The sequence below is a fragment of the Lepidochelys kempii genome, chromosome 6, assembly GCF_965140265.1.
Source record: "Lepidochelys kempii isolate rLepKem1 chromosome 6, rLepKem1.hap2, whole genome shotgun sequence".
Lineage (NCBI taxonomy): Eukaryota > Metazoa > Chordata > Testudines > Cheloniidae > Lepidochelys > Lepidochelys kempii.
This window is the reverse complement of record NC_133261.1, coordinates 87,154,542-87,166,584: the sequence shown is the minus strand read 5'-3', so window position 1 is coordinate 87,166,584 and position 12,043 is coordinate 87,154,542. Positions and strand designations below refer to the sequence as shown.

The 12,043-nt window shown below is 39.5% G+C and overlaps 1 protein-coding gene across 4 annotated transcripts in view; it reads right to left on the bottom strand.

The window, feature by feature from the left end:
- LOC140913158 (signal recognition particle subunit SRP54) overlaps positions 1 to 7,585 on the bottom strand; it is a 69,395-nt gene extending 61,810 nt beyond the window's left edge. For 2 of the 4 annotated variants that reach the window (XM_073349026.1, XM_073349022.1), the window contains exons 1-2: positions 7,376 to 7,585; positions 3,407 to 3,517 (exon numbers count right to left, since the gene is read on the bottom strand). In XM_073349026.1, the coding sequence (XP_073205127.1) occupies positions 3,407 to 3,484 (78 nt within the window). In that variant the 5' untranslated portion in view covers positions 3,485 to 3,517; positions 7,376 to 7,585. The other 2 variants (XM_073349023.1, XM_073349024.1) reach the window with 2 other exon arrangements.
- Positions 7,586 to 12,043: the final 4,458 nt, after the last annotated feature.

Sequence of the window (12,043 nt, the reverse complement as noted above, 5' to 3'; positions counted from 1 at the left end):
CCCCAGGAAGGCAGAAGTGATATGTATACATCCAGGTGTCCTCTAGAGGAAAAGTCCTGTTTAAAGGTCACTCCGTTAAAATATTTCATTATAATTGTATATGTAAAATCAGGAACAAGAACAAAAACCTCACACCCTCTAGTTGGAGAATAAAGGCGGAAAAAGGAAATCCTGCCGACTATGCCATGTAAGAGGAAAATTCACTAGGGTGAATTTGCTGGGAAGCCCTGATAAGGGCCTTGCCCCTACCCTCAGTCAGGTGGAATGAGCCTGAGAGGTAGCTCACAATTAAATTTGGTTCGTTATCACTACTCACCTATCACCAAGAAGAGGACCCAAGTTTGTTCGTTGAAAATTAAAACGAATATTTATTTATAGGGAATTCTTCATTACAAAGGTATGCGGAGAAATTATTGATACAATTCTACGGCAAATTTTATGTAATATTTTTATGTATTATAATATTTGTTGCAATGCAGAAAAAGGAATAGGTTAACCACAACTCAAGCACTCAAGACTTTTATTATTCTCTTATTTGTATGCTATTTTATACCTAGGATTAATTGTTTTTCTATTTCTTTAAGCTGTTTTTTCTGGTTTGCTTACCTAATCGCGTCACCTCGTTCGAGACAGTCCGACTAAGGTGACCTTCACTCCGAATGAGACCTGGCCAGGGCCTCAGAGCCGGTTGGCACGTCGATTCTTTCGGGAGATTGATTGGTAGGGGAGACAGAGCAAGGAGGCTCCCTTAGGAGACTCTTGTTAGTTCTGTCACACTGCTTAGCTGTTTTCAGCTGACATTTAAAGGTCTGGGCCCAGCTTTACTTTCGATTTGGAGTTATCAAGTGGCCAAATTAGAATATTGTTTGGTTTTACTAATTTATGCAGTTTCCTGCATTGCTATGACTATTTGACTTGAGTGCATATGTTGCAGTCAGAGCCACTTGCCTTTTCTTGCAGCACATATTAACCTAGCATATCTTAAAACACTTCTAACACATTTAACTTCATTGCATATATTAAAGATTTAAACATATTCACTCCTACTTCCTTTTAATGATTTGCATACAATATGGTTTTGTATTTTAGCTGATACATACATTAAGCTTGCTCCTACTTCAATTAACCATAAAAACACATACATCTTACTCCTACGTATATTACTTTATGCATAATACATCATAACTTGCTATTGATTCTATTGTGTGAGGCCTATTGCTTTCTAATGCATTTATTTCACGCTTCTCAAATATAGAACAGAAATATTTATTGAACATTTCTGTCTCTTCTGCATTGACAATTCTATCATTTTCATCTAGTAATGAACCAATACCATTGTTAGGATTCCTTTTGTACCTAATATAATTAAACTCCTTATTGTCCTTAATTCTGCTAGCCATAGGTATCTGTCTGTGTCCTTTCTGCTTCCTACATCAGTTTTCTGCTATTCACAGCTTCTAATTCATATTCATTGCTATCAACTTCCGCTTATTTCCATTTGTTTTATTTAACTTTCACTTCCCTTCTAAGCCAGGATTGTTTTTTAACCATTGTCGCCTTCTCTCTCTCTCAAAATTATGGGCTTGTGGCTTTTTTGGGCATCTAACAAAATGCTCAGACTTAAAAGTTTAATGAAAAAGGTGCCACGCAGTAAGGAATAAGATCCAGAGTTTCTGCCAATGTAAAATTTACACAGCTCCTGGCTACATTATGGCTGCCTATAGCAATGTTATTAGTTTCACAAGCACTGTAATTCAGTCACTTTAAAGAAACAGCTGTTTAACTTCTTTTTTGCTAAAAGAACCTGCACTTACATTAAAAAAGCTATTGGATTGTTATTGGGTGGGAAAAAGTTTAACTCTATTTCAATATGTAATAGATGCATGCTTAACCAATTATTCCAAAAATTTACATTTAAAAAAGGCTAATGCAGTCACAGTCCTAGGATGCATCAGGTGAGGTATTTCCAACAGAGACAGAAAAGTGTTAGTACCATCATACCAGGCACTGGTGAGACCTCATCTAGAACACTCTGTGCAATTCTGGTCTCCCATGTTTAAGAAACATGAATTCAAACGGGAACATTTGCAGAGAAGAGCTACTAGGATGATCAGAGGAATGAAAATCTACCTTATGAAAGGAGACTCAAAGAACTTGACTTGTTTAGCCTAAGCAAAAGGTGGCCAAGGGGAGATATGATTGCGCTCTATAAATACATCACAGGGATAAATACCAGGGAGGGAGATGAGTTATTTAAGGTAAGAACAAATAGATACAAACTGGCCATCAACAAATTTAGACTCAACATTAGGCAAAGATTTCTAACCACCAGAGCAGTGAAGTTCCAGAACAGCCTTCCAAGGGAAGCAGGAGGTGTGTGTGTGTGTGTGCACGCACGAGGGAGGAGAAGAGAAGAGAGAACGGAACTGGCTTCAAGACTCAGCTTGTTAAGTTTGAGGAGATGGTATGATGGGACTGCCTATGATGGCATGTGGTCCATCAGTGACTGCCAGTAGCAAAAATCCCCAACAGCTGGAGATAGGACACTAAACGGGGAAGGCTCTGCATTATTACAGAGAATTCTTCCCCAAGCATTTGCCTGGTGGGTCTTGCCCACTTGCTCAGAATCTAATTGATCACCTACTTAGGGTCAGAAAGGAATTTTCCCCCAGGCCTGACTGGCAGAGACCCTGGGAGTTTTATGGCTTCCTCTGAAGCCTGGGTCACAAGAAGGTCTAAAACCAGTGATGGAGAATTCGCTGTAACTTGATGTCTTTAAATCATGATTTGAGGACGTCAGTAACTCAGCAAGAGGTTAGGGGTCTATTTCAAGAGTAGGTGGGCAATGTGTAGGAGGTCAGACTAGATGATCACGGTGGACCCTTCTGATCTTAATGTCTACGAGACCTGTTCAACTACATTTTGTTAAACATATACCGTAACTACTAAGTCACCCAAAATCATACAGAGGATACCCAAATAAGCTTCAGAACACAGAATTAATAATTTATATACTATTAAGCATACAAATTATTAATTCTATCCAGCAAAGTTGATGCAAAAGATTTATACTCCCTTACTGATGTGCCTCAGTACCTTCTACCAGCTGGCAGACCCAAACTTAACGTGTTTCTTTTATTTCTGTCATTTACTCCTTTGATTTCAGCTGCTTACCTTCTTCCCTGGCTCATTTCCTCTTAGGAAGACAGTTTGATCCCCTGCCCATGCCTTGCACACTTAGTTAAAATTAAATAATTGGGGTATCTTCAAGCTGATGCGTTAGTTTGGCCACTGACTTTGGGGTGACTAAATTCCAGTAGTTTTTAAGCAAGACCAGTCTAGTCCATCATGGTAATATTTTGCCTTCTCGATGATGAGAGCTATAATGTACACAAATATTACATACCTCTTCATTGATAATTGTAGCATTGCTCAGCGAGCGCAACGCTGAGGTTATTTTTCTTCCAAGGTCTGCTAACACCATTTTGGCGGCTTCAGAGAAATCTCACACAACAATCTGTAAAGCATTAAAAAAAGGTAAACAAGCTTTAATTTTAGGAAATATTCTGTTACAAGAAAAAGTAAGTAGGTCTTTGATTTTTAGGTGAGGTACGTTACCATGATGTCATCTTGATGTTTATATAGTGGGAAAAGAAAGTCTGTCTCATAATCAGCTTTGTTCTAAGACTATTTAGATAGTTTTGCTGCTCTGTATCAGTCTAAATTTCTCATTTCCTGAGGACACTCATGAAAAACAGGTTATTTTGGAGTTTGTTATTGCTGCTCATTTCTCATCTCAAGTCCTAGAATTCTCTTTAGAGCATTTCCAAGCAACTAGCTGTGATGTCACAACCAGATTTGAGTTATGGCAAGGAAGAAGAGGATATGAACAAACTCAAACTTTGAGGTGAAAAATTGTTCCAGAGAAATATACCAAGTAAGAGACCCATGTTCAAATCTAGATCTCCCTCAGTGAGCCAAATGACACTAGGAAAACACCAGAATTAGATCATAAATCTTGCCTTACAATATATATCTGACAACCTGTCAAGAAGAAATCTCTAGAAAGGAAAAATAGTGTGACAAAAGCCATGTGAAAGTTGAACAATGTTATACAAGATAGGAAAGCACAGTTTTGATGAGTAAACCCTCATCTTTCAAAACACCTTCTGATTTTGATTCTGCCAGGTAGAAGTACAACTCAAAATTTGACTAGACTATTTTCCTTGTCCAACTTCTGTGAAATCCACATCTTAAATAGAAAAGATCTACTTTTTAAAGTTACATTTTAATAGCTTACTGTTATTAGCAATCAAAGCCCCAATCCTGCAGACATTTACACAAGTGCTTTATTTTATATGTCAGGTTTGATGGGGCTACTCATGACCACATTTATATTTATAGAATTTAAAATAAGCTTTCAGAATTCTGCACATCTGCAAGTGCAGATGTTACACATTGTTTCCTGACAAAGTGTTATTTTTGCCACAGAAATTCGAAACAAAAACTAAAGAAATCAAGTGGCTCAGCTTGCAACAGCATTACAGTGAGCCCACAGCTAAGTAACTGGGGATGGGGAGGCCAAAAGACTCTACATTTCAACTTCAGCATTTTTAGTTCCAACTGCCATTCTCTCACGAGTTACCAGACATTAACATAGACAGCACATTTCAACAGAAGGGCTGGGAACTGCTGAAGTCTAATGATACTACAGGAATCCGAGGCTCAAAGAAACCATGAATATTTCACAGAAATTTGGATACAACTAACAAAGATGAGATGGGGAAAGAAGACTTTAATAAACTTGTTTTATTCCTTCTTCATCTCATATGGTAGAGAATCCAAATATTTACTTTTGTAACATTCTTTGAAAAAGTCTTGGTATTAGTAAAAAAAAATAAAAAAATACTACTCAACTCATTCTTTTATAGCGGAAAACTTCATGGGGATTTTTTTTTAAATGTTTGTAAAAGTTTATACACTTTAAAGTTAGGCACGTACGTGAACCCTCATATCGAGGGACTCAAGTAACACTGTAAGCAAACATTTATTTGCTTATGTTACCAATATGTTGGATTATTAAGAATGGAAAAAAAATGTTAAATACAGATCTCTTTTCACCATGTTTCTTTTTTGCATTTCTCACAGCTTGTACCACGAAAATCAGCGAAGTCTGCTCTACTTTTGTTAATAGTCCCTTTAATGTCACAAACATTGCAGGAGACTGTTTATTTAAACAGCGTTTTCTGTTGTAGCCATGTTGGTCCAAGTATATTAGAGGGTAAGTCTACACTTAAAGTGCTACACTGATGCAGCTGCACTGCTGTAGCACTTTAATAAAGACGCCCTATGCTGATGGGAGAGAGCTCTCCAGTGAGCATAGTTAATTCACCTTGAGAGATAACAGCTATGTCTACTACAGACCTTACAGTGGCACAGCTTATACTGCTGCAGCTGCGCCATTGTAAGGTCTCCTGTGTAGCCACTCTATGCCAAAAGAAGAGAGCTCTCCCATCAGCCTAATTAAACCACCCCCCAAGAAGCGGCAGTAGCTATATCGGAGGGAGAACATCTCCTGCAGACACAGCGGTCCACACTAGTGCTTCTGTCGGTGAAACTTATGTCATTCAGGGGGGCTTTTTTTCCACATCTCTGACCGACAAAAGTGCTAGTGTAGACATAGCCTATGTCTATGGGAGAAACTCTCACTGATATAGTGCTGTCTACACGGCTAGGTCAGTACAACTACGTTGCTCAGGATTATGGATTTTTTACACTTCTGTAAACTAGTACACTTCTTAGATTATGAGTGAAAGATTGCTGAAAAATCCACGCTCCTGAGCAGTGTGGTTAAGATGACCTAAATCCCAGTGTAGACAGCACTAGGTCAAGTGAAGAATTCTTTCATTGACCTAGCTACTGCCTCTCAGGGAGGTGGATTACCTACGCTGATGGGAGAATCTCTCCCGTTGGGGTAGGTAATGTCTACACTTAAAGCTGCTGTAGCGCTTCAGTGTAGACAAACCCCAGGTACTTTTCTCAGACCTGAAGACGCCTGAGTAGCTTGGAGGCTTGTCTCTTTCACCAACAGAAGTTGTTCCATTAAAAGATATCACCTCACCCACTTTGTTTCTCTGGGTTTTTTGTTTTTTTCTAGCTGTAATTTTAAAAATCATGAATACATTTTTTGTTTTGCATTCTGTAAAAAAACCTTTCACAAAATTTAATTTGTAGTTCTCTCTGAAAACATATCACATTAAATTTAAATTGTTATAATCTCCAACAGTAGAACTCTCCTCCGTAGCACCCTCAAAGTCTAAATGAGCAGATGATCTTCCAGTCACATTGCAAGGCATAACAAATGCAGGCTCTTTCAAAACAATGTAGTTTCAAATCCAGCAGTATAAACCTTCAGGTGAGAACCACGCTGCACGCTTGAAAGCCCCAAATAATTTCTACTCTTGGGTTAGCGAGCATAGGGAATAGGGTTGTTACGATTGATTGTTGTACTGAGATTAAGAAAGCACTCATAGAAACGTTGATATGTAAACATCGAAATATCCTATTTACTAGTGCCCATGGCTGATTAAATTTATCCCAAGGATTAAAATATTGTTTTCTAGTCTATGGAATACGATCTATTTAAGGTGATATTTATGGAGTCTTCTCTGCTGCTTTGTTTTCTGTAGAAATACATAACGCAATTCGAAGTTGTATGGTTAATGAGAAATATTTGGTACTGCTGAAAGAACATGTGTCAATACTTTAAAATACAGAATGGCAAACATAAGTAGTCATGCAGGGTTTTATGAACAAATCAGTGGCCAACTAGAAATTATTTCGCATAATACAACAAAGCCACATTTAGTCTGGAACACCAGCGACACAAAAAAAGAAAGTTTATACCCAACCTTCCTACCTGCCGTTACAACAGGTGACGGTCCGGATTTTTGCTAGAAGCGGAGACCAGACACCCACCCGCCCCACTCTGTGTGGATCTTTAAAGCAGAAACCGGACCGCTTAAGCACGAGAGCGCGGCCCGAGAGCTACGGGGATGGGCCGGAACCAGGGACAGGCTGGTGGCCGGAACGATGTGCGTCTTCCTTCGAATCTGCGCAGGCTGCCAGGCAGGCGACACCCCGCCTCAGTCTCGGCTTGAGACTTTCCCCGGCTGGAGAGTGCGCGACAGGGGCAGACCCGGCCGGTGACCGCGGGCCAGACGGGAGCTCACCGGCAGGGCCCTGCCGCCGGGAGCGCGGTGAGAGGCCGACAGCCGGGCTGCGCCGGGGAGAGGCACCGCAGAGGGAACCTGCGCTCGGGGATGAGAACGGGCCCGTGCCCAGGACTCCCAGCCCGGCCGCCCACGGGACTCACCAGAGCGCACACGCGCAGAGCGGTCCCGCGGGAGGCGGCGGGCCCAGAGAGGCCGCGGTGCAGACCGGGCCCGCGGGGGCCACGCTCCTCTCTCTCACCCCGTCTGCCCCTTGCTGCTGGGGCTCACAACACAGCGAGCGCCAGCGCCGCCACTCAGCCTGGAAAACGTCACCTTACTCCTCAATCCCCGACCTCCCGGGGCAACCACTTCCGTTTCCCGGTCAAGCCAGCTGAGCCTGTCCGCTTTAAGGTGGAACTGAAAAGTTCCGCTCTAGGGGTTCTGCTCCTAGCTACAGGCTAATGGGCCGAAACATTTTCTTTTTTATTAAGCTTTTAAAAATCTGTAAAGAAAAAACTAACATAACAAACGATGCTTAAACGCTTCATAATATATTAACTCTTTGCTAGCTCACCCTAGCTATACCTGAAACATTTAATGCTATATATGACGGGTTACAAAGCAAATCAGTTATTTGGTATTACAGAAGTTTAGGAAGAAACAACTTTTGTTTTTAGAAATCCAGCTAGTTCGAAAAAAGATAAAGAGTAGAGGCAAAAATCGGAGGAGAGGGATAGAGATGGGGAAGGAAGGAAGGGGGTAGAGAGGAGGAGTTGGCTGGGGAATGTATTTGATAGGACCATTCAGATACTTCCAGAAAAGTTTCCCGTATTCTAAGGATTTTTCTTTGTATATTTTTGTGATGATATTCCATTCTTTCCAGGGCGATCAAGCCTACGGTGTCTATGCTCCAGTCTTCAACTGTTAGGCTCTATTTGGATTTCTATTTTTGTAGTAAAAATAAGGAGGACTCCTTATTTTTGCTGATACAGAGTAACATGACTACCACTCTGAATTGTTGTAGTACTAATCTGTTAGCAATTATTATTGCTCTGTTGAGCAAAAGTTTTCCAAATTTGTTCGGCTTCCAGTTAACATCCATTAGGTTTAAAATTACTTGTTTAGCTTGTAACACACAATTTTATTTGTTAGGGAGAAATTTACTCTGCAATGAAGCTCTGCCCAAAACATACAGATATAGGGGTTTTAGGGTATCCAGAGCATATGGGTTAAATTAGCACAAGCTGAATCATACATTTGTCTGATTTAGCAGCATGTGTTTTGAACAGTCAGAGAACGGTCCAGTGCATTCTCCATATAATTTTCTGATGGATTAATCTTAAACAAAAATCCAAGTAACAGTTCAGAGCACAGGTTAAAATGTGTTTCCATTGGTTAGCAGAAAATAATTGGCCGAGGTCTTCCTCCTAATTCTTTTTTAGGGAATCTGTGTTTAATTCAAATTTGCTGGCCAAGACTGTATATAGTGTTGCCATAGGTTTTTTGCAATCTGTAATATTTGGAGAAATGAAAGGAGTTCAGGTGGGTCGGGGTAGCACAGGCATTGAGGCTAAATAGGTGGGATATGGCATGTTTACATTGGATATATTTCCACTCCTTCTTAGTCTCTAGATTGAACCTTTCATTTAATTTTCGAAAAAGGAGGAAGATATTATTTTCAACAAATTGACTGATGGTCAAAATCCCTTTCCTAATGCAGCCTGGACAAATGATGGGGTTGCCTACTATACAGAGTTTCAAGTTACCACAGATAGAGGCCTTGATATGTAGAAATGAGTGATTTTTAAATTTAATAGACATAGTACACCAAGTATTTCTGGCTGCCACAATAGTTGGTAATTGTTCTTTAGGGAATCAGTAGTAATCAGAGTGCAGTGCAATGGAAACAGGAAAAGAAGCAACCAATTCTGCCTCTAGCTGGAGCCAATCTGGGGCTCTGCAGCATGAGAGAATGAGCCACTGTGTTGCTTGGTTAAGAATTATTGCCTGATGCTAAAGTTTAAAGTTGGGAAATCTAAACCCACCTGTTTTGATAGGGAGCTTTAAGGAGATTGTTGCTAGCACCCCACAAGAAGGATCTGAACATATTGTCAATTTTGGTAAAATAAAAGGGAGGACTATCAACAGGAAGGGAATTCAGAATAAAAATTATCCTAGGAAGAACATCCATCGTGATGCTGGCAGACCAGGTACTAGCTCAAGGCAGAGTCCCCATGTCTGACCTGAATACTAACAAATACAGCTGGAATCACTCTGGCTCATCTGTGTGTTAGTATTGTTAAAATAGGTATTAGGATTATAAAAATGTGTTTGGACTTTATTGAATATTTGAGTTACTGCATGCATTAATCTCTCTTACAACATCTATATCCCATATTGTAAGGTAATATTTAAGCATTTGTATATCTCTGTAACTGTGTAAATCAAACAGGAGAGAGACATTAATGAGTGTGAAGTGCTGATCTCCAACAGAAGGTGTTATGTCCTTCCCAAGAGGAAAAGGCCAATAATGCCACATTGGCTATTGTGGGACATTAAAAAAGACAAAAGAGTTTGTTCTGCTATTCCACCTGCCTCCTGAAGTTGAGTCATGTAAGTGAATTCCTCCTGTCAGCTGAGTTTGTGGCTCAGAGCAATGGGGGGGAGGGAGATAAAAACCCCTAACAAGAAAGAACTAGACCTTTGTGCTGCTTGGAGACTCAGCAGCAAGGTCTCTAGGTATAAGTAAGGGATCCCCAGCTGCTTACCCTGGGTTAGCCATAAAGGACATATAGAGCTTATTTATTATAGATGCTTCTATTAGCTTTTGAAACTTGATTGCAACTCATTTGTGTATGTGTTTACACCTGCTTTAACCTCTTAAATAACTCATTTTCTTTTTTTATTAATTAATCTGTTGATATATATTATAGGATTAGCTACAAGCAGTGTCTTTGGTGTGAGATCTAAGGTGCTCTTCCAACTAGAGCCAATGAGCTCTTCATTGCTTCTGACTTATCCCAATTTATCTTCAAGCCAAATAATATATCAAAGTTATCTATTGTTTGTAGGATATTAGGAATAGATTGAGCTGGATTTTTAATAAACAGGAGGAAATCATACATATAGAAGGATTTTTGTCTCTTGAGTCTCTGATTTGAGCCGTTCAATACCTTAGTGTTTTTAAGTGGTTCTAATGCCAGATTGAACAGGAGGGGAAGAGGGGGCATCCCTGTCTACTTCCCTAAAACAGATCCAGGGAGGAGGATGTTGTGTTATTTGTTAGGATACAAGAGTTTGGATTAGAATATAACTGTTTATCCATGAAATAAAGGATTTTCCCAACCCAAATTTATCCCAGGTAAGAAACAGGTTTTGCCAGTTCACTCTGTCAAAAGCTTTCTCTGCATCAAATGAAATGATTGCACGGGAATTTCTAGAGTGGTGGTAGAATACAATAACATTAACTTGTTTTAATAAATCCTGGCTGACTGGGGTTAAGCATATCACTTTTTTTCAAGCTTTTTAGCTAATTTTTTTAAAAGCATTTTTATTAGTATTAATGAAAGATGTGTCTACAGCTGTTAAGCTTTTGTGCATTCTCACTTAGTATAATTAGTATGGTAATAAGGGCTTCCCTCATAATAGAAGGTAACATACTTTTTTTTTTTTGTTTTTTTTAAGGCATCTTTGCAAATGTATAACTGCTTAGGGGCCAGAATTTCTTTAGAAGTTTGATAGAATTCTACCGATAGGTCATCGGCAGCAGGGTCAGGTCTTGCCCTGACTTGTTTCCTTCAGGGCCTTGATTATTTCCTCTGATTACAAAGGAAAAGCCAGCTTGGCCTGCTGCTTTTCTGAGATTTGTGGGAGGTTAAGAGTTTGAATATAATTATTCAGGTCTTCTGGATCAGGTTGTGAATTGTTATTGTAAAGAGCCTGGTAGAATTTTAAAAAATTGATCATTGATCTCTTTTGATTACCTGCCCTTGTTCTGATTTGAGTAATACTGTTCAGAATGTTTAACCTCTCTCAATATATAAGCAAGAATTCCCTGCTCTCTTCCCCACTTCCAGTGTGTTTGAGTCTAAAAAGAATAAATTTGGCTTGTGTTGAAGTCAGTCTATTTGCTTCATAGTGAAGATACTTAATTTGTTAAAACTTTCTTGGGGGACATAGTTTGCACATTCTAATTTTGTAGCTTGGAGTTGCTCAGTTAATTCCAGGGGCAGAGTCTGCCTAGCCTTCTCCCTACCCACTGAGTAGGGAACAATCCTAATTCCTAAAAAAAAAAATAAAAAAATTCAGAGTATTCCATTGGGTGGACTACGATATTTCACGTGTCATTTGTTTAGAAGAAAAACAGAATTTCTGCTGAGACAAACCTTTAAAAGAGCATTCAATCTCCATCTTTCCAATTCAAATTTTGCCTTGGGAGGGGAAAATTGGAGTATTACTGGTGTATGAGCAGACATCATCATAGAGTTGATTTCATTATTAAGCATGGTGTCCACCAGGTTCATAGACATCAGGCAGAAATCTATTTGTGAATATGTGGGAAGGGGGAGAAGTAAACTCCTTTATGGTAGGGTTCTGCAATGGCCATATATCTTTTAACCCCAATTCTTCTATATAATCTTTTATAGTGTTTCTAGCATGTGATTAAGTACGCTGGTGCCAGCCTGACTTGTCTGAAGAAGGGTTTAACACTGCATTAAAATCACCTGCTATGATGATTGATACTAGGGAGATATTAATTAATTTGGAAAAAAACTTGAATCTTTGTTTGCATATCAGAGGTGAAAGTAAGCTGGTATGCCGTGCCAGAC